Source organism: Trachemys scripta, chromosome 15, assembly GCF_013100865.1.
Source record: "Trachemys scripta elegans isolate TJP31775 chromosome 15, CAS_Tse_1.0, whole genome shotgun sequence".
Lineage (NCBI taxonomy): Eukaryota > Metazoa > Chordata > Testudines > Emydidae > Trachemys > Trachemys scripta.
In genome coordinates this window covers 9,383,313-9,410,166 of record NC_048312.1, presented here as the reverse complement: position 1 = coordinate 9,410,166, position 26,854 = coordinate 9,383,313, and the positions used below count along the sequence as shown (strand labels likewise).

Here is a 26,854-nt window from a genome sequence, read left to right as displayed (position 1 = left end):
TTACTTTTCAGCATTAACAGTTTAGTCCCACTGGTATCTTGCTGTCCCCATTTGTATCCATCTGTGGTCCCTTGTTTTACACTTAGATCATCCAGGCAAGGGATGCCTTGTGTTTGTACAGTGCCTAGCATGGAGGGGTATTATGCCAGTTTGCTTCCATGCTAGAAATGATTGCAGTTCAGTGTTATTGTATACATATGATTTGTAGTTTGCAGTGTGGTTGTGTCGCCGTTGGTCCCAGGATATTAGAGAGACAAAGTGGGTGAGGTAATATCTTTTATTAGACCAACTTCTGTTGATGAAAACCCCAATGGAATCAAATCTCATGTGCATGGTGTGCACACTAAGTGGAATCTATGTGGACAGGACAACACATCTTGAAGAAACAGCTACTTTGCATGACTTTGAGTAACAATTCTTTCATCTACTAGCACAGTCAATTCCGCCCTTCATCCTTCCAAGATGGATAAACTTTGCTTAAGTTCCACTGCAACCCATGGGGCTACTCACACACATATTTATGATTCCAAAATGCTATACTGAGCTGGCCATTTGTGAGGAACCTGAGGGCGCCAATTAGTTGCATTGCATGCATTCTAATCTCATGTTGCTATTGGCAAAACACACACACACACACACACACACACACACACACACACACACACACANACACACACACACACACACACACACACACACACACACACACACACACACACACACACACAGTATTTCCTTGCAGCTGTTTTTTATCTGAGAGGTAAAACCGCCAGTGCTGGTTTGCTGAGTTTATGGGCAATAGAAAGGTGCAACTGGTCTGCTCTACACACACAAAAGAGAAGAAAGCCAGGCTCTGCATTGCAGCCTTTCCTCTGCTCCTTCGCTCACTCCCCTCCTCTCTCCCTCCACTGATCGCCTTCCCTCTCCTGCTCTGTGTCACTCCATCTACGCCCCGCCCCCCGCATCATTCCTTCCACCTTTCTCTCGCCCCGCCCCCGACCACCTGACCCTGCAGTTCTCGCGCGATCTGGGGCTGCGACCCCGGAAGTGTTTGTTTCTGGTGCCGCACGTGGGTGCCAGCCCGACCGGCGGCCCCTTCTCCGTCTCGGGCAGGGTCCCTACTCCTGGCGCTGCCCGCCCGCCCCCGCCATGGGCAAAGCTCGCAAGAGGCACAACTGGAAGGCGCGGCTGCCGGGGAGCTCCGGGGGGCTGCAGCCGCCCGCCCCAGAGCCTGTGCAGCTGGAGCTGGGAGGTGAGTCCGGCGCCGTATGACCGCTCCGGGGGGAGAGGAGTCGGAATGGGCGCCCCCACTGCACACTCAGCCCCTCCCGAATAGGTAACTCCTTTGCACACTCACCCCTTCCTGAGTGGGTGCCCCTTGCACGCTCACACCCCCTTGTACGCTCACTCTTCTTCCTGAATGGGTGACCCCTTTGCACACTAAGTCACTCCTGCTGAGCCCTAATGTCTCTTGGTGGGGGGGAGGTTGAATTGTCCCTCACCATCGGCTGTCATGGTTTTGAGGTACATTGTCATTGACAGTATGGGGAAACTTGCACTGCATTTGCTTGTGCTGTACCTGCCCTAATCTCCGATACAAGCCTATCAATAAATCCAGGGTTACTTACCTTTTAGCAGCAACAAGAGGTGACAATAAGTTCAGACCAAAGTCAAGGCCGGTTTTAGACCCACGTGGTGGAGCTTTTGAGTGCTGCTAACTTGGTGTGTGGGCTTGGACAAGTCACTTAGCTTGTGTGTACTCCTTTCTTCATTATGAAAATAGGGGTAGTGCTCACTTCCCAAGGGAGGATTATTTGGGACAATGTTCTGATTATGAAAACTTAGCCTTTTTCACAGTGGTATTACTCAAAAACAAGAAAAGACGGATTGGATCATGAAAGCAACCGTAAGGAGAGGAGCATTGTTTCCCTACACAGCCATCCTATTGGCTTTGTCAATAATATAATTGTTGCTATTGCCATTCTATTTAAAAGCAGCGAGCTTTGCAATAAGCCTGTTAAAAATAAGCCATCTAGGGCCTGTGACTGACCAAAACCGACACTTTCAGATGAGGCAAAGCTGAAAGGAGTGGATGAAAGTAATGCCCTGGTCCTGCCAGCTAAAAAGACAAAGACTAAAAAAGTAGCTTGTGACACGCAACGAGAGAAGAAGCCCCTGAGCAAAAGACAGAGGAAAATCTTGCAGAAAGTTTTAGAGCAGAAAGAGAAGAAAAATCAGGTAGGTTGCATCTCGGTCATAAGGCTCTGCCTAGCTGTGGTTGAGGCAGTGCTAAAGAAAACTGTTTAAACAGGGCTGTTGTCAATAGGATTCCAGAGTGGCTTCCCTGGGAATATAAGCAAGGATTTTATCCTTAGAATCATTTTATAGCATCTGCCTATCACCAGCTTGGGGGAGCAGAGGTGTGTCTAGACACCTTATTGTGACCCAGTGCAGTGTCAAGAACTGTGTAGACTGCCGCATGCATTTCAGTGGGAGGTTGACACTGAAGCCTGCTGCCAGTTTAAATTGGAACAGCGTTCACTATTTAACTGCTGCTTTTTTTGATAAAAGTATACAGCTACCCAGGGACTGTTGGTACGGTGTGCGGCTATGGACAAAGTTTGAGTAGAGTCCTACCACTGACATCAGAATGCAGTGAGAGGGCAGGAGTGCAGGTCTGGGAGCCTTGGACTTCTGGGATCTAGTCCTGCTTTGGGCAAGTCACTTAACCACTTTGAGCATCAGTTAAATAGGGATGATTCTTAGAAGAAGTATTATGAGGATTGGCTAATATTTGCGAAGTATTTTGAAGGTGAAAAATGTAATTTATAAATAAAAAGCATTGGGCATATGTTACCTTTTTCAAGATGAGTAGCAAAATGAAAGGCTCCAATACCCCTATTGTACCAAAATGAGACAAAATTCCATCAATTAAAATATAGAGAAATAAGTAGGATGATGATCCTTGACCAGCCTTACTCATGGGGTCACTAGCAACACCTCCATAGTGTCTCTCTCTAACTTATGGTTTTCCCCAGCATGCAAATAGAGTATGGCTCTGTCCCCTAGTCCTTACTCAAGCTAAACTCCAGTTGATTTTGGTAGCTGAGTAAGATAGAACTTGAAGTGAATCTTTTTTGGTGGTACAGCAGTTCTAACAGTGATTATATATATTTTTTCTGTAGCGAGCTGAATTGCTAAGTAAGTTAAATGAGGTCCAGGCTTCTGAGGCTGAAATGAAACTTCTGTACACCACTTCCAAGTTGGGTATTGGAGAACGCATGTACCAGACCAAACGGTAAACTTCCATCTATTGCTGCTGCTGCGAATCAGGCATATTCTTGCTTTCTCAGTCTCTGTGTTGCACATAGATTCCCTTTTTTGCTTTAAATGGCTTCTTCACCTAATTTACTATAAATATTACTTGATAGATTTGTAAATTATTTAAAGTCAAAATAATTTGGTAGTTATGGTGAGGTAGAAAGAAAATGAGACTTATTACAGCCTCATGTTCTTTGAGATGGTTTCCTTTTTGGGGGGCGAGGATCTGAAGTGTGAAAACGCTAGCTATATTGGGGGGAAATGCCCATAATGTATAAATATTCTGTTTTAGGACAGTACAAGAAGCAGGCACCACGTGTCCGGAGAAGATTAGTAGCATCAGTGGTGCAAATAAAAAAAGGCGCAGACTAGATATGGAACTGGAGGCTGAAAAGAAGACTGAATCCTTTGATAGTTCTGATGAGGATGAAGAAGAAGAGCATAAAGAAGCAATTGAAAAGACAGCCACTGACAACTTTAACTTTGGAAAGGTGGAAGAATGCATTAAGAAGCCATTGAATAGCGATCAGGCTCTTCCTAGCACGCCAGCTCTTCAAAAAGCTTTTCATAAGCCATCTTCCAAGCCTGCAGTTTTCATCCCAGTGGACAGGTCACCCGAGATACAGGTCAGTCTTTGGTAGTGATTCATCACAATAAATGTTCTTCAAGGAATCAGAGTGACACTCTCCATCAGACTAATTCTTGGCAAATACTTAAGTGGAGACTTGTGGGATTCACCTGCATCAGTCAGTAACAGTGATAGCACTGCAAACAGAGCAGAGTGCATTCCCAGCATTGCTTTAAGTGTTACTGATACCAGCTATTGCTCAACTTTGGGCTTTGAGCTTGTCAAGTGAATAAAGAAGCAAACGACTTTCAGTTTTGTTTCAAAACATATGTATTTGTCACTAATTCTAAAAATGTAACTTATTAATGATCTGATATCTTAAACTCTTTGGTGTAATGAACTGAAAATCTTAATTGTTAAACTGGGTTTTATTCTCCATTATGCTAAATGTAGTTTCAGATAGATTTAATTCTGCAGAAATTTGAAAGAGTCCACTTATCACTGAGCAGATATGGTAGTGAGTTATGGAATGAGTTTCCATTTGAAATGTTGTTCAACTCAAGTGAATCTTAGATGATTATATGGAATTTAATAAATCAGAGCACTGGTTTAGTTTCATGCTTAAGTAACCAACTACCTTTTGAGAAGTCAGGAAGAAATATTTTGCTGATCCTAGTTCTTGGTTGGCCTGGCAGTGTTTTACCCTACATTTTATAACTTTTCAAGCCATGAGGAGGGCAGTGTGTTACCAAAATATCCTAGATATGAGGGGTCTATAGCTGCTTCTGCTCCTACATGTATTGGACTGTATGTGTAAGTATCATTCATGACTTTTGGAATGGAAAATCCATGATGCGTTGAATCTTTTAGACTTTTCATACAGCTTTTTTTTTTTTTTTTTTTACTGAACTTGACCCATTCAGAAGCCAAGCAGAAAGAGGGATCAAGACACACAAACTGAAAATAAAGTTTCTATTTGTTTTCAATAGGAAGCGAGACTAAAGCTTCCTATCCTCGCTGAAGAACAAGTTATCATGGAAGCTATTAACGAGAATCCTGTTGTCATCATATGCGGAGAAACTGGGAGTGGTAAAACCACTCAAGTGCCTCAGTTTCTGTATGAAGCAGGCTATGCCAGGTAGGATTCTGTTCTTTTATACTGAAAAGTGATGAGAATATTTTTTTTTTTTAGTTCCATCCCCTTTCTGGTTTTGGAATTTTGTCTCTGCTTAAGACTGCTGTGTTAGTGCTGTTACCTCTATGAGCAGCAATAGTGCCTACCTCAGATGGAGGTGAAATGAACTTGAAGGAGGAAAAATCTGTGGGCAGTCCTTAGTTTGCACAAAAATCCATCAAGATTATTTATTTTAGAGCTTTTTAAACTGCTACCTTGTTTTAAACATCACTTTTATTTTTCCCAGTAGGGCTGTAGTACTTGTCACTAACCGTGAAGGTAGGTTAGCTAAGGGGGAAAGCTGGTGGGTTCATCTCTCCAAGACACTCCCCATGTTCCTTGCAAAATTGAAATAAACACCATTCTATGTAGTGAAAAACCATCTGCAGCTTGTCCGGTGCTACCGTCCCTTTTATAGGTTTAGGCAGCGCAGTTTAGATGCTGCCTGCCTTCCGCAGTTCAGTCTCATTCCGTTGCAATAAACATTCCGCTTCTGCAATATTCCCTCTCCAGCCCAGGCTTCTTCCCCAAAGGAGCCAGTTTGGTAGGGATTACCTGGTCCTCCCAACAATAAAGGAGAACCTGCATGTGTGGTATTACAAGCCCAAAACCCACCCGGAGGAATTCCTCTTGTCCTCTTTCCTAGGTTTGTCTGTAAAAAGCTTTTCTCCTCTGTCCTAGTTCTGATGGCATCATTGGAATCACAGAGCCTCGGCGTGTAGCCGCAGTATCTATGTCTCATCGGGTTGCTAAGGAAATGAATCTTTCACACAGGTAAGGGCCAAAAGATCAGGGGCTAACCAGGAAAGTCAAAAACAACAGAACTCGGCCTCCCCTTAGTATAAATCTTCTGCTGCGTGGGAGAGGTTGGAGGGATGTTATCTTGGGGTCGGATTAACTGCAGCCTGTTCTGCTGGCCTTTCCTGAGAGGAACCGTAGGAAGTTTTCAATGAACTCAGCTCTGCTGCTCCCTAGAAAAACCGATGGTGGTCTTGGTATTAACAAGCCCTCATAGTTCCCATTGGAAAGTCAGTGGATTGTTGAGGAGGTGGGGAATGAGACGTGGCTGTGCTGTGTGTAGGGGAGAGCAGGTGTGCCATAACAATGGGCTAGTTGAAAATAAAGCTATTCTGTATCCCGAGGGAAAGGTTCCTGTATAGGACAGTAGAATTCTGCATGTGCTGGAGTCTGGGAAGTGGAGACTCAGGCAATCTGTGATCTTCCATGCACCTCATGCTGTGGTACCGAGTCCTAGCTGAATTGGGCTGAAGACAGCGTCCTAACCTGAACTCTGACTTTCCTTCCTTTCCCAGCTTTTTACATTTGGTCTATAATGCTTTTTTTTTTTTTTTTTTTAAAGTGTGTGGCTTTGTTTGTGTAATACTGATGTATTTTCTCTACAGGGTAGTTTCATATCAAATACGTTATGAAGGAAACGTTACAGCTGAAACCAAAATTAAGTTCATGACGGATGGTGTGCTATTGAAAGAAATTCAGAAGGTAAATTATCTTCTGCAATGAAAAAACAGAAGGCATTTAATGTCTCTAGAGAAATTCCACGCATTCCTGCTAGGACTTGCCATGAGTGCAAGCGTTCCTTCCTAAAACAAAACCCCTTTCAGCAGTTAAGTTGTATTTTTGGTGACTAGGTGTCAATGATTATTCTTTTTATGCTTGTTGGAGGTACAATTCTTGTTTCAGCTGCTGTATTGACCTTCATAGGAATAGGTGTTGGGATTTCTTCATCACATTCTCCAGACTGAGAATGGTCCAGGGATTAGGACACCAGCCTAAATCTTGGGAAACCTGGGTTCAAGCCCCTGTTCTGCCTCTGGTTTCCTATGTAACCTTGGGCAAGTCACTTAGATGGTGAACTATGGCTAGACTAAGACTGTGCTTTCATTTCCCATCTGTAAAATGGGGATAATAACACTTTCCTACCTCACAGAGGTGTTAGGAGGACAAATGATCCCTAATTTGGACCACCAGCCCTTCCTCTACCCCCATGAGGCACAACCAATTTTAAGACCATCCATTTCAGTACACAAAAGATTGTGATGTGCTCAGATAGGACAGTAATGGGAGGGTCATATAAACCTAGATAGATTCGACGTGATGACAAACCCAACCTTAACATAGAGAGACCCGATTTGAGGTTTGACTTGATGTGATGAGATGACTCAGCTTCCCTCTTTATTTCTAGGACTTCTTGCTTTTGAAGTACAAAGTGATCATTATTGATGAAGCCCATGAAAGAAGTGTGTACACAGATATCCTGATTGGCCTCCTATCTCGCATCGTGCCCCTTCGTGGAAAGGTAAGAAAAGCAGAGGTGGTTGCACTTCTTAGTGGGAGCAGATATGGGCCAAAAATGGGTAACAGAAATGATTAAATGCATGGAAAGGAGAGAATGGAAAAATTAGGACTCCTGCTTGGAGACGAGATGAATAAAAAGGTATATGAGGAAGCTAAATTAAATAAAGAATAGCAAAGAAAAGGTAGATAAGAGCCCCTTTTGTCTTTTCTTATATCACAAGAACTGGGGGGGATGATCCATGAAACTGACGGGTAAAACACTTAAACATTGATAAAAAGGAAACAAATTATTACACAGTACCCATTTAACCTGCATAACTCACTGTCACAAGACATCAAGTCCAAGAACTGAGGGGGATTTAAAATTAGACATTTATTCAGAAAGTGAGGACATTCACCATTACATTTGGATGTCAAACCCTCCTCCTTCGAGGTATAAGAGAACGATTAGGAAAAGACTTCCCCCAGGGGAATCTTACACCTACCTTAGACCAAGGTTTTTGTAAAGGGAAATCATGCCTCACTAATATACTAATATTCTTTGAGGCAGTCAACAAGCATGCGGACAAGGGGAATCCAGTGGATATAGTGTATTTAGATTTTCAGAAAGCCTTTGACAAGGTCCCTCACCAAAGGCTCTTAAGCAAAGTAAGCTGTCATGGGATAAGAGGGAAGGTCCTCTCATGGATTGGTTACTGGTTAAAAGATAGGAAACAAAGGGTAGGCATAAATAGTCAATTTTCAGAATGAATAGAGGTAAATAGTGGTGTCCCCTAGGGGTCTGTACTGGGACCGGTCCTATTCAACCTATTCATAAATGATCTGGAAAAAGGGGTAAACAGTGAGGTGGCAAAATTTGCAGATACAAAATTACTCAAGATAGTTAAGTTCCAAGCAGACTGCGAAGGGCTACAAAAGGATCTCACAAAACTGGGTGACTGGGCAACAAAATGTCAGATGAAATTCAATGCTGATAAATGCAAAGTAATGCACATTGGAAAACAATCCCAACTATACATATAAAATGATGGGATCTAAATTAGCTGTTACCGCTCAAGAAAGAGACCTTGGAGTCATTGTGGATAGTTCTCTGACAGAATCTACTCAATGTGCAGCGGCAGTCAAAAAAGCGAACAGAATGTTGGGAATCATTAGGAAAGGGATAGATAATAAGACAGAAAATATCATATTGCCTCTATCTAAATCCATGGTACGCCCACATCTTGAATACTGTGTGCAGATGTGGTCACCCCATCTCAAAAAAGATATAGTGGAAAAGATTCAGAAAAGGAAAACAAAAATGATTAGGGGTATGGAACGGCTGCCATGTGAGGAGAGATTAATAAGACTGGGACTTTTCATCTTGGAAAAGAGACAACTAAGGGAGGATATGACAGAGGTCTATAAAATCATAACTCGTGTGGAGAAAGTAAATAAGGAAGTGTTATTTACTTCTTCTCATAACACAAGAACTAGGCGTCACCAAATGAAATTAATAGGCAGCAGGTTTAAAAAAAACGAAAGGAAATAGTTTTTTCACACACTGCACAGTCAACCTGTGGAACTCCTTGCCAGAGGATGTTGTGAAGGCCAAGACTATTACAAGGTTCAAAAAAGAACTAGATAAGTTCATGGAGGATAAGTCCATCAATGGCTATTAGCCAGGATGGGCAGGGATGGTGTCCCTAGCTTCTGTTTGCCAGAACCTGGGAATGGGCAATGGGACGGATCACTTGATGATTACCTGTTCTGTTCATTCCCACTGGGGCAGCTGGCTTTGGCCACTGTCAGAAGATGGGATAGTAGGCTAGATGGACCTTTGATCTGACCCAGTATGGCCATTCTTATGTTCTTATGTACCTTGAAATATCTGGTACTGGCCACTGTTGGAGACAGGGATGCTGGAGTAAGTGGACCTCTTGGCTAATTTAGCATGACAATTCCTAGGTGTTTGTTTTCATTGTACCTGTGCAGACATGCAGCGGGAGGTTCAGTGCCTTGCTGAAGGCTGGCCTCTTGGTGAGTCTGTGGCAGAGTCAGGATTGCCAATAGGATTTTTGTCTGTCCTAAGGACCATAGTATTTGGCCCTCTCTTTGTACTGTCCTATGGCCTTATATTGTACTTTCTGCCTTCAAACTGTGAGGGCTTTGGGGCAGCGGCTTATATTTGGTATCTGTTACAGCAGCGCACATGCATGTGTCTCGTGCTACATAACTGATTACAAGTGGCCAGACTGCAGCATAACACTGCATATTTGCATTTCCACAGAAAGGGCAGCCTATGAAGCTAATCATTATGTCTGCCACCCTTCGTGTTGAAGACTTCACTGATAACCAGAAACTCTTTCCTGCTGTTCCTCCAGCTATACAGGTAACGTTGATCCTAGTGAGGTCTGCTGCCAGGGCTGTAATATGAATGGGGTCTGACTCAGGTTTCCTTTATAAATCTGGATCCTTACAGAGGCATTTTTCCTTTTGCTGCCTGTTATTTACAGTCCTCTCAGCCAGCATTTAGTCATTTCAGCAATGGCGCTGCAGACAATTGTCCTGCTTGTAATTTCTTTTGAACTATGTATTTTACGGCTTCTCTTGCTAAGAATTCCAGCTCCCACTGAAGAAAGTGGTCTCAAAACAACGACGGTTCCAGTTTAGAAAATGATCCAAGTGGAGCTCTACTTTTCATAGAGTGGAATCCCTCAAACTTTGACAATAATTTTTAAAAAGCCTTTTGGATTCTAAGTAGCTCTCTTGAGTCTCTGATGCTACTGAATTGTCATCAATTTGTGTGGTAAGGGCTGGAGAAATGCCTGCTATTTTTGGTAACCTACAAAATGTTGGCTCTGCTGAAGCAGTTAACATAGTATTCAGAGCTGTGCTGATATTGCCAATGCACCGAAGGTGAAAGGCACCGTGAGGCCAGATTAGCACCTTCATTCTTGCTTTGAAGTCTGAAGTCTCTTTAATGTTAATTTAGTGCCGTTTGTATTTAGTAGGAGTACAAGAGGTTTGCGATTTTTCTGTTGGTTGCACTAAATGTTACAGCTAGTTTTCTGTGGGTAGCAAGCTAGATATAAGGAATCTTAAGCTCTTGATTGTTTAGAAAGTTATACTGGAAAGAGAGGTCTCCATTCAAAGTGGTAATTCTGGTTGATTGAACGTAAAGTATCATTGGAAAGGTCTTTGTAGTATGAAAAATACTGTTATACCCTAGGGCAAAAGCCAAACAAATTGGTTGTAGTGAGCTTCCGGTCTTCAGGGTCTCAAATTAACAATATACTAGACACTGGGGCTTCAGCTAGAACACTTACCAAAGCAATGCTGGACTGGGTTATCTCCCATGTATTCTCATTCTCTTTATTTTTTTAAGATGATTTGCTGCACTCATTTTCAGAGGGTCAAAACAGTAAAAATGAGCTTAAATACAGAGAAGAAATAGAATGGTTTACAAGAACCTGGGCTATTTAAAACAAATGCATAAGCCAGTTCTATGGAGTGTGGTGAAATATCTGTTTAACTGTGTGAAAGGACACATTGTCAAGGCTTTTAATGAGCTTTCTGATTCCCCCTGAACCACAGTACGTAAAACCCGCTTCTGCTGTAATCGTAAAATGAGGCTCGTTTCCTGTTGGATTCCTTTCTAGGTAGATGCAAGGCAATTCCCTGTGACTGTTCATTTTAATAAGAGGACTCCAGTAGATGACTACAATGGGGAATGCTTTAGAAAAGTCTGTAAAATCCACCGAATGTTACCTGCAGGTAAGACTGCTGCAGAGAACTCTTCAGCATCTCAAATTCTTTACACTTAAAATGTTTGCCAGAAGGGTCTAAGTGGACTAAAAAAATTTTATTAAAAAAACAACAACAAAACCTATAAAAACCAGCAGCACTGTCTCCTGTACTTTATTCCTTGCAAGGGATGTTGGAGAATAAGCCTATACTTAAATATGCTGTGGTATTCTGCATGATTTCTCACATGTATTAGTAAGGAATTGTGAAGTGGGTCACGCGTTATGTTCCACAGTTGGGATATATTTGACGTTGTCCTCTCTGAAGAGTGAGCACTAGTTCTGTGATTTCCTTTTTGAAACGATTTGTCTTCTGTTGCAGGAGGGATTTTGGTGTTCTTAACAGGCCAAGCAGAAGTAAACTCGCTCTGTAGAAGACTAAGAAAAGCCTTTCCATTCCATAAAAATAAAACTGAAGGTAACTCCAGGGACTAAAGGGCTGCTAACTTTTAACTGTTACATCGTATGGAGATGCGAGTTTACTTTTAAGGTTTTAAGCAACGAGTGTTCCAGAAATAAACTTGGGAAAAGACCTATTGAGAGACCTCCTGATGACTCAGCTTCAGCTTTGAGAAAACAGATCTTTCTGTGTTGTATGTGATTTGCCCTCCTTAAATCCCCTGGGGTCTGTTGCATTTCGCCACTGTTTCAGCCTTGCATTGATTACAGGAGCTTGCAAGGAATGGTGCAGTTTCCTAAAATGGAAGATCACTTTCACATCCTCTCCTGTTGCAGAAAGCTAATCCTCTGCTTCAGAGTCCTCCTCAAAATGCACCACTTCAGAGCAATCTGCCACTGATGTACTGTGATTCGCTAACATAACAAAAATGCCCGAGGCCCTCTCAACCACTTGGTCACTAGCTATTTTTTGCTTTGATATCTTGAATGATGATCTCTTTAGAGCAATGTTAAGCTCTGCTCTGCAGAGTCATCTTTCAGCACTCTGAGAATCCCACATGCTTCTTCATAGGAGATGAAGAGAAGGAAGAATCAGTCGAAGAAACCAGGAAATTTAAGAAATCCAAACAGAAGAAAACTATGGTAATATCTTTTAAATGTGAATGGAACCGGCACTCGTGTCAGTGGATAATTGTTGCAAAAGAGCAGGAATCTAGGTTACCCCTGTTGACCTGAAAAGAAAGTTCAGTTTTGGCTTTCGTTTGTGTATAGCTCAGGAAAACAGAATGTTTTCAAGCAGATTTTTTTTTTTTTAAAATACTTCGGTCTGATTTATAAGCAACTTGCAATTGTGTGGCTGTCCCTGAAGTAAAGAATTCCATCCCACTTTGATCTAGATTTGTAACTGCTGCATCAAGTGGCTGGTTGAGGGAGAGGGCTTAATGCACCCGTGGGCACTACAAGGAGGGGAGATGGATTTCCACTATTAAGCACTAATAAATTAGCACTTTAATGGAAGGAACTCTGGACTTCGTGGGTTCAGGATTCCTTTGTGAGGAAAACTGGTGTTTGGCTGCTGACTGTATAAGTGATGTGAACTTTATTGTCATTAAATTATTAAAATCTTGCTCTCTGATTTTAGACGCTGATTGGTAAAATTGCCTGAAGGAGGGTTGTGGGGAAGGGAGAAACCTGATGTACAAAACATCATTTCTACACAACACGTCCTTAAAAACATTTAACTGGCTTGTCTTTCCTGATTCCCCTCAGTTACGGATGAAACCATTTAAGGCCCAATCCCCCATGCATCTTGAGATCAATGGAAGTTCAGGATTGAGACCCTAGAGTTGCATTTATTACCGGCTTCTAAAAGCTTTTAATGGCCTTTTGCACAACTGCTAATATTAAATCTAGAAAGGCTTTTAATGGTTCCCCTTTTTCTCGCTTCTAGCCATTACCCAAAATCGATCTGAACAGTTACTCCGTTTTGCCAGTGGACGAAGGTGATGAGGACAGAGAAGCTGAAATGGATGATGATGAGGATGCTGTGGGCTCTGACATTGACCTAGATTTGGGGGATGATGGACTAGAAGAAGGTTTGATACTTTGAAATGAAAATCACATATGTAAAACAAACCTCACTTACCAATATGTGAAACAGTTACTGGCACCTGTCCTCTTTGCTTTGGTTCCAAACTGGTGTGTTAGCACTTTAGGATGTGTAGTGTAAACCATTATTTATAAAGCGTGGGTTTCTCATTGCAGGGTTTCTGATGGCAATTTTAAAAGAAGTGATTTACAAAATCTGACTTTTTTCAGGTTGAAATGTGTATAAAAATTTAGTTTGTCAGAACGCCGTTGGGAATGAAATGCCTAGTGTTTGCTTGCCATGTTTTTAAGAATGCCATTTTGTTTCTCTACAGGTGAGAAGTCCAATTCTTCCCTTCCACTCTACGTGCTCCCACTCTACTCTTTACTAGCACCAGAAAAGCAAGCCAAGGTAAAGGATTATTTGCACGGGAATAAGTGACTCTTCTCAGTACCTGACTTTAGAATGTATGTAACAGCTCTTGGTTTGTGTGCTAAAATTAGCATCTTGAAATAACCTCCAGTGGGCAGACCAGCGAGAGATTCAGGTAGGGGAGAAAACAGGCCTCTGCTGACCTGTGTGCTCAATTCACACACCAGGACACACGATGTGAGGCCACTCTCATTGTGATCGTTTCTGTCTTTCTAGCTCGGGGTGGCCAACCTGTGCCTCTGGAGCCACATGCAGTTCTTCAGAAGTTAATATGCGGCTCCTTGTATAGGCACCGACTCCAGGGCTGGAGCTACAGGCACCAACTTTCCAATGTGCCGGGGGGTACTCACTGCTCAACCCCTGGCTCTGCCCCAGGCCCTGTCCCCACTCCAACCCTTCCCACCCCCCTCCTCTGAGCCTGCCGTGCCCTCGCTTCTCCCCCTTCCCCTCAGAGCCTCCTGCATGCCACAAAACAGCTGATCGGGAGGGGCGGGGAGGTGCTGATTGGGGCTGCCAGTGGGTGGGAGGCTCTGGGAGCCGGGGGGAGCGGATGGGGAGCTGCTGACATATTACTGTGTCTCTTTGGCAATGTACCTTGGTAAATTCTGGCTCCTTCTCAGGCTCAGGTTGGCCACCCCTGTTCTAGCTTATCTGAGTTGACTTCACTAACTTGTTTTACGGGCAATGCGGTTCATCTGCCAAACTGTGTTTGCTACAGGTGTTCCGACCTCCTCCTCTTGGAACAAGACTGTGTGTTGTCGCAACCAACGTGGCTGAGACATCTCTCACTATCCCCAGCATTAAATACGTGGTTGACTGCGGGAAAGTCAAGAAACGCTTCTATGACAAAGTTACTGGGGTTTCGTCTTTCAGAGTCACCTGGACGTCTCAAGCATCTGCAAACCAGCGGGCAGGACGAGCTGGCCGCACGGAGCCAGGGCACTGTTACAGGTTAGCCTGTTCCCTCTCCGTAGGCTTCTCGCAAAGGAGGGGTCAGGGTCTGAAAACCATTCTCTGTTTGTTGGGCAGCCAAATGAAAGGAAAATACCAACACTTGCCACTGTGTATCGAACAGCTCCTCTGGGTCTCGTTTCATGCCCTTCACTTGTTTAGAATGCACCTCTCGCAAGGCATTGAAGCACCATTTGGTAAAACAGCCCAAATACGAAACAGTTAAAATGTTCCAAATGGAACTGCCCAGCCCAAAGAGAGCCCCTAGATAATGTTATCAAAGAAGGAAAGGATTCCAGGATATTAACTCCTGGACGCCTTCCTGAAAATCCCTTGTCTGACCACTGTTTTTGCAACAAAGGAGATCTGGATGGGACTCTAGAGCCAGCTAGAGTTTTGAGAAGAAGTCATGATTTCCTAACTGCAGCATTGCTAGCTGCCTCTGGATCAAGGAATGAGACTTCAGTGGGAGGAACTAGACCGGAATGACTGGTGTGGCATGCAGAGCATTCGCCGCTCAGCTAGCTCACTAGCTTGCCTTAACCTTTTATCACAGCATAGTGAGCAGTTCTGGTATGTTTTATTTAACTGAAATAGATGTAGTGTGATCGTTTCCACAAGCTACTTAGTACAATACATTGACTGTGAGACCTCATCTAGTGGATGAAAATGCAGGGCAATGAGGGACAGAGACACTGAGCTGCACTTGTGCTGGCTTAATTTGTACCATTGTCATTTTAGAAACATCTGTGAACACAGTCTATGTCAAGTTCCCATTTAATGATGCTGTCTTAATGCTTTATGCATGAAGATGAATTGATCTCTCTTGTGTGGTATTTTATATGTAAATGTGGTTAAGATGCTTTAAAATCTGAAGATTAAACCTTTAAAAATTCACTTTTTTTTTTTTCATCCAAAGCGATGTTAAAAACAAAAAAAACTTTATTTGCTTTTGTTTTCATCTCTGTGACGTATATATTTTGGGTTCAGATATCATATCTGTCTCTAACCAACGTTTCTCTTTCATTAGGCTCTATTCATCTGCAGTTTTCAGTGACTTTGAGAAATTTTCTCCTCCGGAAATTACAAGGCGACCTGTGGAAGACTTGATTCTACAGATGAAAGCGTTAAACATTGAAAAGGTGAGCCGAAAAGCCGGCTTTACGTTCTAGCACTCTTTCAGTGTCTTCTGGGAGCCAGAAATAAGCATAAATTGCTGTACCGCTGCCTGTTTGGTGTGAGGATACATTGTGCCTTGTATCAGAGATGGGGGGAGGGAGGTACTATGTTGTAGTCCCAGGGCTTGGTTTGTGTTCAGCTCTGATCTTGCAATGCATTGCATCAGACCTCAATGGGCTTCACAGCTTCATCTCCACTTGTGCGTGCGCTGTGCGTTTTCATCAACAGTCTCATGAAAACAGCCAGCAAAGCACAGACCTGGGATTTTAAAAAATGGAGCGAGAAATAATGAAATCTATTGTTCCTTAAAAGACCTGAGGTTATGTTCATACAAAAGGAGCAATAAAGCCTACATGTCCATAGTTTGTGTATGTTAACTTCACAGGTGTCCACTAAGCCTCTTAACTTCCCTATGAGGGGCAATATCTCCATTTTACAGAGCGGTACTCTGAAACACCCAGGCTAAGGGCTTATTTTTCAGAGGGCTCCTACTCTGAGCCCCCCCCATACTCTCGTTGCCTTAAATTGGGAGTTCTGGGTTGGCTCCAGCTTTTTTGCCGCCCTAGGCGGCAAAGGAAAAAAAAAAGATTGAGCTGCTGCTGGAGAGGGAGTGAAGGGCCCGCCGCCGAATTGCCGCCAAAGATCCGGAAGTGCCGCCCCTTTCTATTGGCTGCCCCAAGCACCTGCTTCCTTCGCTGGTGCCTGGAGCCGGTCCTTTACTCAGCACTGAAAAGGCCTTCAAGAGGCTTGTCTAAGGCCATACTTTGATTCAGTCACAGACGAGACTAAAACCCTGGATTCCAGACTCCTAATCGCGTGCTCTAGCCACTCCCTTCCAGGTGTCTGTCTGTCTCTCTTTGTGCTGGGGAGTTCTCCTAAATATATTGCTTCTGTTGGCTTTTGGAACCAAAGAGGACTTGTCTCAGATGAACGACAGCCGAACTCTACTGTTCAGTGTCAGTTAAACATTCATTTCTTCCTGCGTTCCTAGGTGATCAACTTCCCTTTTCCAACCCCGCCTCCAACAGAGGCACTTGCAGCTGCTGAAGAGCTACTGATAGCGCTTGGAGCCCTGCAGGAGCCACCCAAGACCGGAAGGTAGGGTGCCTGAGGTCTCCCACAAGTTTTTTCAGAGCCATGACTTACTGAGGATTATAGCAGGGGCTGGAAGCAGCAACAAGTGGGGTGTTGTTCCTACATTGTCTTTTACGTGATAGTGAGACGGAGCTTTGCCAGTCTCCCTTCTGTGCCAGTTCTCTGACAGTCTCCCCTTGGTATCAATGCTGTAGCAGGTTTGTCAGCCGGGCTGCTTCCCAGAATCCTTTGCATTTCCTAGTCTGTAATAATCTGGTGTTTTAAACCAGCCAAACTGAGACTGATTCAGACTTTAATGGCTTGGGTTTTGCTCCTCCTTCCTTGGATTTCTACTGCACCTTGAATCGAGACAGCTCTTGAAGCACTGTACAGATGGGGAGCATTTCATGCACCACTGAAATCTTGGTTAATAACGTTCAGAGGCCTTTCCAGGCCTTGTAATATTTGTGCCGATAAATATAAAGGTGAGACCAGGGGACCCAATAGCTCCCCTTGGCTACCCCACACGCTTGCAGCAAAATAAGTCGGTTTTAATTCACCCCTCTTGTTGTTTTGCCGCGAGTTTCTGCGTGGCCACTCTTACTCTGGAATAAGTGCCCTGTTTTGATATTCACCTAAATCAGTAAAAATATCGATTTCAGCTACATCAAAATTGGACACTTTTATTCTGAAATGAGGGTTCGCACGCGGACTTGCTATGAAATAACAAAAGGGGTGAATTAAAACCAATGCCATCCCTTTGCTGTGAATTTGGGTAAATCAGCCCGTAGTGACTGTTTCAAATGCAGCCCAGGCTTCTAGGGACCAGAAACTGTCACCATGTGATTCTTGTTCTGTGAAATGAATTGTTTTTTCAGCCTAATTCCTGCTGCCATTCCCACACTTGCTCACACCCGGAGAGTCCCAGGACTGAGAATGACATTTGGAGGTGGTCCCTCTAGGGCAGAGCAGGGCGGAAGCAGTGTTGGGAAGAGCGGCATTCAGGCTGAATTTGGAGTCTTTCATCGCTACTAAAGTCACATATGCAATCAGAGAGAGAAAAGTGCAAGTGTGCAGTAAACAACTGGCGACTCAGTCTATAGAAAAAGCTTGTGTGAAAGGGGGAAAATGCTGTTATCACATGACTCGGTTTCCGCCTCTTCCAGGCTGAAAGATCTGCAGATAGCAAAACTGAGCTGTCCAATTAGTCCCTTGGGCGTGACCATGGCGTCCTTTCCTGTGGCCCCACGCTACGCTAAGATGCTTGCTTTAAGTAAACAGCACGACTGCCTGCCGTATGCCATTACCATAGTGTCGGCAATGACCGTTCGAGAGCTCTTTGAGGAGTTTGAGAGGTGAGTGGCTTAAGCTGGAGTAAAAATAGGTTCCCTTAGCACCAAATACCATTTAAAGTATGCCTAGGTATTGCTTTCTGGAATACCAGCCAAAGCTGGAGAGACAAGCTGGACAGGGAAATATTCGTTTTATCCCCTTATATACAGCATCTCTAATGGTTACCCCATGAAACTAGTGCCTGTAGAGCTAAGCATGAAGGTGGCAGTGAAGTATCATTGACTGACCTCCGTATTCTGTGCTTGGTGGCATTAATTAAAACTATAGCCTTGTAGATACCTAGAGCCCTTTTCTCCCCATTTCTAACATTTGTCTTGTGATTGCACTGCGGAAGAGTTACAGATAACAGACTACAATGCAACCCATGTATAGCTGACATCAGTGGTCATTCTGCCAGTAGCCTGAAGTTGGAAAGCTATAGGGGAGATCAGAGTAGAGGCAGGATATTCTGTTAAACATGACCAGCGTGCTGTCTGTCTGATCCCCAGCACTAACTGTTTAGCTTTTTAAAACCTCTCACTCGGAGGTGTTTTCCCGTTCAGTCTCACTTGCTGGATGGGGAATTGGGTCCATATGTAGGCAGGGGCATGGTGGTGAGTCTGAGTCTCTAGTCCCATGACTTCCTCAACACCCTGTTCAGACATACACCTCTCTGATAGGCTGCAGTACCGGCTCCACCAGCAGCAATGTCCCATATCCTTTGTTGTAGCCTCTTAATACTCCTGGGGATGGCGTACCAGGCTTGGAATTCACGGTCCATTCTCTCATGTGGTAGAACAACCACTGGAGTGTTGGGGCAGCACTTTCTTCTCCTAGTCACCCAGTTTTATCTCTTTTGGATCAGCCTGAGATAATGAACCGACTGATTCCCTGGGTTTTCTTTTTATCTTCCAGTTTTAGACAAGCTTTTTACTACCAATTTTATATCAGTCTGTCTGGTGTTTAGTGATACTGGAAGGGAAAATACAGAGCTGTTTTGACATGGCCAATGGTGCTTGCTAGAAAGCTTTAGAGTGTATTGATTGTGCTTTTGGTTTAGACCAGCTGTAAGTGAAGAAGAGACGGAGAAGCTCAAGGGGAAGAAAGCAAGAGTTATACAGATGCGAAGGATCTGGGCTGGACAAGGGCCTTTTCAAAAATTAGGAGACCTCATGGTGATGTTAGGTATCTATTGCCAGTGACTTGAACATACTGTTTCTTGCGGGGAGGTGTTTAATTTCAATCAACGTAATCGGATATACAAAGCTAAAGGATTCATAGTGCCATAGCAAAGGGAAATGCTGTATAAGGAGGGCTACTTGCTGTTCACAGAAGTTGAGTCCTGAGTCCATCTCTTGCCACTGGAGGATGGTGTTCTGTCTTATGTTCATCGGTGCATCCTCCAGGCTGGTTCCAGCCAATGAGAAAACCTGAATAGATACAAATATGGGATTCACTATCCCGCTGGGGGAAAATGTTCTGCCGCCTAATCAGTTTCACCTTTGGGAAGCCAATTGGCTTTTTTGTTAAAGCTCTTTGTTCTTTCCCTGCTGAATAAAGATTCTCTTCCAGGAGCTGTGGGGGCCTGTGAGTATGCAGGGTGTACTCCTAAATTCTGTGAAGCAAATGGGCTGCGATACAAAGCTATGGTGGAAATCAGGCGCTTACGGGGGCAGCTGACGACAGCAGGTAAAAATTTAGCAGCAGATAACTCAGTTGCAGGCTTGGGCTTTCTCTGCTCAAGCACAGTGCAGCCTTTTATGATGCCAGCAGCGTAGCCCATGCTCTGTGACTCATCACAGTGGTATTTTTCGTAAACCCAATTTAACTAGAGGCTAAGTCTCCGTGGCAAATATCCATGGCTTTAGAGAGGAAGCCAGTGGTTACCTATCTTCCGGTAGTGGTAAATTAACTGGGATCCTCTTTTCTTTCTAACTTTGTGAGAATCTTAACACTCTTGCTCTTCCTCAGTGAATTCAGTCTGCCCCGATGCTGGCCTCTTCGTTGATCCAAAAATGAAGCCTCCCACAGAGACCCAGGTGACCTATTTGAGACAGATAGTGTTGGCGGGGCTAGGGGATCATATTGCCCGAAGGATCCAGGCGGAGGAACTTCTGGATGAGAAATGGAAAAATGCCTACAAGGTAAAGATGAGTGGCATGGCTCAGTTTGACCATCACCCTTCTCCTGTAACTCTGTGATCTAGAAATAAGAGTTCTATGTGGAGCATGGTCCAGTGGCCCAAACGCAGGATTGGGGCTCTGTTCCCAGCCCTGCTCCAGTGTCACTATAGGAAGTTAACTCTTCCATGCTGCAGATACCCCACTCCTAGCCTGGGGTGATTACTTTCTATGGTGTCTCGTCAAAATTTTGGGAAGCAGAATGAATGGCGACTTGCGAAGCGCTGTGAGGTCCCTAGAAGGAAGGTGATGCAGAAAACCAGGGTGGAACCAAAAATCTCCATCGCTTAGAGAACATTGGTGAAGGATTGAAACTAGGTGCTCTCAAGGAACTGGATTGCTAATCATCCCAGTCTCCTTCCATGCTACCGTTCATGTCAAGCCCTTTGTGCTTTCTTTAAGACTCCTCTGCTGGATGACCCTGTCTTTATCCACCCGAATTCTGTCCTCTTCAAACAACTCCCGGAGTTCGTGGTGTATCAAGAAATTGTTGAAACTACTCAAATGTACATGAAAGGTAAGATTGCTCAGCTCCTCCCTCTTCAGATCCGTCCAGCAGTTCACTATGGAATCAGAAGAGTGTTTCACTGGCTCACAGCACAAGTCCCACCTGCCCTTTGGTGCTGGCCAGGAGTGTGGGAATCAGGAGATGGCAGCGTCTAACTTCTCATTGACGTATCTCCAGGACCGAGGAGCCCTGTCCAGCTGGAAACAGCCTCCAGAGCGGCCAGCCCTTGGTGGCTCTGGGCCTCCCCAAGGCAGCCATGGAAGTTGCTGCTGATTTCCTCCTTGTTTCACAATATCCTAGACCACCCCCCTCTGGCTCCTTGTGGTCTTTCCCTTCCTAGGTGCAGAGTTGGATTGGCTTAGGAAAACGACATCCAGATGTACGTTGCATTCTCTCCGACCGCTTGGGTGGTTCTCCTCCCACCCCCAATTGACTGTCCTAAGCAGGGAGAAAGACTTTCAAAGGAGCCAGGTGGTCAAAAGAGGAACGAGAGCCCCATGGCTGGCAGCTGCTTTCCAGAGAGCAGCCAAAGAGAAATGGGCTTGATCAAGTCAGATTGTGCCTCCCCTCCCACCCAACAAAATGGTGCAGGGCAGAAGAATGAGGCTTGGGCTCTGAAACGAGGGCTTAGAGTCCCTCTCCGCTCTCCTTTGACTCTAGGTCAAACAAAACTGTGCTGGAATCCATGGGGATACTTTCAAATGGACCCTGAGGCAACCCGTCTGAGGAGCTCACCTCCAGTGAGTGCGAGTTTCACTGAACATTACCCCTGCGTAAACAGTACTGAACAGATTGTTCTGAAGGCAAAGATGCTTCATTTTGTAGTATGTGTTTCTATTCTGAAGGTGTTTCGGCCGTTGAATCTGAATGGATCCCAGTCCTGCTACCTCCGTACTGTCACTTTGGAAAACCTTTGGAAAATCCTCCTCCATTTTATTGCCCTGAAACAGGCAGAATAAGATGCCACAGACCAAGTGTTTTCTGTAAGTTTCTTGAAGCATTGCATGTTGGAATGTAGCTCTGATGCATATTACATTCCCCAAAAAACTGCTCTGTGTTGCCCTACTGGCTGTAAGGCCATGGAATAAAAATTCTTTATGTCCAAAAGGACTGAACCCTGCTAATCATGAATGTTATACATGCCTTGAGATGGCTTATGTATCTCCACTGGGTTCTCCAGAGTTAGCATAGAGCTGCTAGCATACTAACCTCTAGGCACTGGTATTGCTGTGATGTGTGTCACATCCTGTCCTATACTGGAGGACTTCTAATGTCATTGTTACTAGCTGTGCATTTCTCTAAATGCCTGCAAAGTCTCTTTGTGCTCTGCAATCTTACACTGATGGAAAAATCCACGTTGAGAATTAAATAGAAGACCTAATATGACCTGTCTTTCCAGATCGAGTAGGCTGGCAACTTCCAGCAGTGGAGGTAGATTACCCAGAGGGTATCGATCGCTACAAATACTTTGCCAAATTTTTACTGGAAGGAAAAGTAAGTGTATTACAACTTGCATGGTTTCCCCTTACATTTTAGAGCATCCTCTTACTTTATGGCAAGTGTCTAACGAATGCTAATATTTATTTTAGATTGTTAAACAGCTGGGCTCTTATAAGCGTTGTTTGCTGTCCAGTCCGCTCACAATGCTGAAGACATGGTCCAAGTAAGTTGTTAAAACAATCGACTAAACAGGTGTCATGCCACCCAGCAGTGGTGTTAGTCCCTTGAGCCTTCTTAAAAGAGAGGTACTTCCAAACTGGGAAGAGTACAAAGATATTTACCTCAATTGTTAAGCGGAGAGAGAAGGAAAATTGTCTTAGCAAACCTAAGGCCAGTGGCCTTTATCAAGCGAAACTGGTGAACTGTAAGGATCCTGTAAAGACTTATACATATGAGTAGATACTCTGGCTTCAGTGTGATTATTGGTGCCAGTAAAATTACTTGTGTGTAACTATTTGCAGGATCAGTCCCTGGGAGTCTGTATTTAATTTTCTTCACAGTTTAGCCAGCTACACCGTTTTGAGACGTCTAACAAAATAGACGTTCCAAAGAGGTTTTGCCCTCTGTGGCATGACATTGTAGCAGTACAGTAATTAGGGCCCTACCAAATTAATTTCCGTGAAAAACGTGTCACGGACCGTGAAATCTGGTCTTTTGTGTGCTTTTACCCTATACTATACATATTTCACGGGGGAAACCAGCATTTCTCAAATTGGGGGTCCTGAACCAAAAGGAAGTTGCAAGGTTATTTTGTGTGTGTGTGGGCGGGGAGTCACAGTATTGCCACCCTTACTTCTGCGCTGCCTTCAGAGGTGGGCAGCCAGAGAGCGGCGGCTGCTGACTGAGGGCCCAGCTCTGCCAGCAGCAGTGCAGAAGTAAGGGTGGCAATACCATACCAGGCCATCCTTACTTCTGCGCTGCTGCTGGCGGCGGCTCTGCCTTCAGAGCTGGGCTCCGAGCCAGCAACACAGCTCTACAGCTGCCCAGCTCTGAAGGCAGCACCGCTGAAGTAAAAGCAACTCGCCCTGCAATAACTTTGCAACCCCACCCACAGCTCCTTTTGGATCAGGACCCCTATAATTACAACACCGTGAAATTTCAGATTTAAATAGCTGAAATCATGAAATTTATTATTTTTAAAATCCTATGACTGTGAAATTGACCAAAATGGACCGTGAAGTTCATTGATAGAGCCCTATCAATGATCAACACCCTCACACATAACACACCTTTCAAGATCCATCCACCTACACATGCCTATCACAACATGTGGTGTATCTCCTCCAGTGCACTAAATGCCCCCCATAACTACTATCACAACACTCTCAAATGAGCTCACACAGGAAAAAGATAAGACAGAAACACCCTATTACCTGTGGGCGAACACTTTTCACAGAGCAATCACTCTATATCTTCCCTATCAGACCTCATTCTCAAAGGAAACCTGCATATTTTCAAAAGATTCATAACTTTGCTAGATACTAAAAATCATAGTCTTAATAAAAACAGTGGATTTATGACTCATTCCAACAATCTGGAACCCACTCACCCCCTTTTTATCCTATGACTACAGGGGTGTTAACAGCCTACTTCACCTTGAATATGTGCTAACTACTTAAGTTAAACTCCCTGTTCAATCTTGTATTTAGCTGTGACACTCTGAGTACCTGTTCCGGACCCAAAGAAGAGCTCTGTGTAGCTCGAAAGTTTGTGTCCCTTTCACCAACAGTTTGTCCAATAAAAGATATTGCCTCACCCACCTTGTCTCTCTAATATCCTAGGACCAACATGGCTACAGCAACCCTGCATACAACAGTGGTAGATTTCAAGTTGGGACTGTCCCTTTAATCATGGGTTACATGTTTTATGTCTACATCTAACCTCTAATCAGTATTGTTATAAAACAAACGCAGAACACTAGACTGCAAGCACTAAAGTAGAGATGCAGCCATAATATAGTTAAGTAAATTAACGTATCTATATATCACATCTATATTTGATCCCCTTTCATTTTGGAATTCACTCAGGCTTCAGCCCCGGACAGAAATCTTGCTGAAGGCTCTTGTTTCAGAAAGTGCTGATAGTCGTGATGCTTTGCTGGCTGTATGGAAAAAAAATCCCAAGTGTAAGTGTTTAGTTTGCTGGGTGGTGGCGATTAACCATTCCAGCATAGGGTTCTTACCTGATTTCAAGCAGAGCTGGTCTTTCGAACTTTAACTGAAGGAACAGACAATACCCTACCAGAGAAAACAGCAATCATTTTCAGTGTCTTTCTCATTAGGGTAGTTTGTGTTGTGATTTTGGTCTTCCAGTAGGACTGGAAGAGTTATGGGAGTTCATAAACTGTCATTCTCTGGAAATGAATATTTGAAAAGGGTTTTTTTGTTGTTTTTTTTGTTTGTTTTTTTTTGTAATACATTTGTCTGGATTTGTAAATAGGATTTGTAGCAGCTCTGTCACAAAATGGCCATGTTATAGGAAGACTCCTGTGCCAATTAAATTTATTTTTCACAATATTAAGCATACCAAATAATCTGACCTTTATACCAGATGCTGCAAGGAGTAAAAAATCCTTTCCTAATCGGATTCCCAGTATTAACTTGAACAATAACTCTTGTATTCTTGTTCATACTTTTAGATCATTAAAACACTTTAAAAGTGTTAACCGTCAGACAAGTATTTCACCCATTTTTACAGGTGGGGAAGCTGAGGCAAAGGTTAGTGGCCTGTATAAGGTCACAGAGAGAGCTTTGAGTAGTTCCTGGTTTCCAGTCCTGTACCTCTCTATGTACTCCTGTTCACTCTTAAACCCCAGCCCTTGTCTTTAATCCTGGGAATAGTCCCATCCAAGTTAATGGTACTACACACATGTATAAGTACTCTGTTGGATCAGGGCCTTAATTTGGATTTAATGATGATTTGTCTTAGTCACAAAAAAGCAGAGATGCCCCAACACTTCACCTGTACCTTTCTCAGGGAGAAAAGTTCTCTCTCAAGTTTGTGGCCCTGAACACAGAGATTTCTTCTAGGATGAATGTGTGCAAAGGAGTTTCTTCTTTAGTCTTTCCTGGGAAGACACAGTGCAACAGAGAAATGGAAAGAATCCAGCCTTCCATTACTATATATTTTTTCCCACTGACTGTAAGCAGAGTCTAATTCTTTTACAGACTCTCTTGAAAGCGTGATCAAACTGCCCCAGTTGTTAGAGCCCTGTCTTCTAGTAGACCCTCTTCTGCTGTTAGCTATTTTTGACTTGTGGACTGATGATTCATATCTTTCTGTTTCAGACTTGCTGTCTGCATATTGCCAGTGGATCCCCGAAGTTATGCACGATGATGTAGCCAAACGCTGGCCACCTGTGACATTGTGAATTGTCAAGATTTCCCTTCTACAGATAATCCCTATCTCACAAACATCTCCAGAACTCCATTTTTCTAGGAAGACTCAGAAGCAAAAGGAAAGTCCATATTTGGAGAGACTGATTTACTAATGGAGGACAGCTTACCAGCTGTTTTTGCTAGGGTGTTTTGTAATATTTATTATCTCTTGGGTAATTTTATCCATTGTATTTAATTGATTTTTCTTAAAAGCTTCTTTTTAGACTATATTAGTCAATTGGACTACAGCAGATATGTAGAGTACTTGACTTGAGCAAGTAAAGGGGTTTGTATGTGACCGTGGTATGCTGTAGCTTAAAAAAAAAAAAAAAAAAAAATCTCTTTAGGGTTCCTGGTCATCCAGAATGAACGCCTCATATGCACACCTGAAGTTCAAGACACACATGAGTATATAGCCCCTTCATGTTCCAGTATTCCTTTTGTCATTTGAATTCACCATAGAACCAGGATAGCCATAAACCTCCCACCTTCAAGCCACTTTTTCTTTTCCTTTTTTAAATTCCTTTCCTGTCTCATCACTTTCTCCAACTGTTTTTGGTTTTTGTTTTTTTTTTTCCCCTGCAACTTCCCTCTGCAATCAGCCTGCCTGTGTCTAGCCCCAGTGGGGAAAGAATTCCAAGACTACTGTCCTGCTAGACAACACACCCAAAAACCCAATTGGTGCTGGTCATATTTCATTTGGTCGGCAAATGCTGTATGATTATTTGTATCGTCAGTTTGTACAGTGGAAAACTCCTTTTGAAAAGTAAGAGGGCAAGGGGGGAATAGACTATGTGAGAGATGCCTTAGGTTATTTTACAGAAATAATCTTTAATATAAAAAGTGAGCCTGACTAAAGTGTCATAAAAAGGTATCATGATTTCCTTGCATAGGCAAGTCAGCATCCCAAACTAAACTGGAGATGTATTTAAATGTGGAAAAAGCTGATGCAGCTTTGTTTGGGGTCTGACTGTTCAGTGTCTCTTTCTAGAAATGTGGTGAGCTATTGTGTATAAAATAGGGGGGTTTATCCTTACTAGAGACCTGAAGTTACTGAAATAGGGCCATAAATCGCTATTTGAAACTGTTTATACATTGTAAAAAAATGTAAAAATTGTTTATATTTTGGAAGGGGATTTTGTGAATTAAAACTGTTGTCTATTTCTTTTA

At 43.5% G+C, this 26,854-nt stretch overlaps 1 protein-coding gene across 2 annotated transcripts; it reads left to right on the top strand.

Moving 5' to 3' along the window:
• Positions 1-1,046: 1,046 nt before the first annotated feature.
• On the top strand, positions 1,047-26,854 carry DHX37 (DEAH-box helicase 37). Of its 2 annotated transcripts, XM_034791058.1 has the most exons (27): positions 1,047-1,252; positions 2,069-2,238; positions 3,186-3,298; positions 3,614-3,947; positions 4,879-5,027; positions 5,745-5,837; positions 6,467-6,563; positions 7,267-7,380; positions 9,649-9,750; positions 11,021-11,135; positions 11,487-11,582; positions 12,135-12,205; positions 13,014-13,158; positions 13,486-13,562; positions 14,302-14,534; positions 15,565-15,676; positions 16,705-16,811; positions 17,954-18,142; positions 19,180-19,304; positions 19,692-19,808; positions 20,091-20,263; positions 20,702-20,816; positions 21,653-21,790; positions 22,207-22,301; positions 22,397-22,470; positions 24,335-24,432; positions 25,595-26,854. In XM_034791058.1, the coding sequence occupies exons 1-27, from the start codon at positions 1,150-1,152 to the stop codon at positions 25,675-25,677; spliced, it is 3,438 nt and encodes a 1,145-aa protein (XP_034646949.1). In that variant the 5' UTR covers positions 1,047-1,149; the 3' UTR covers positions 25,678-26,854. The 2 variants fall into 2 exon arrangements, with proteins under 2 accessions (XP_034646949.1, XP_034646950.1); XM_034791059.1 differs by lacking the exon at positions 24,335-24,432.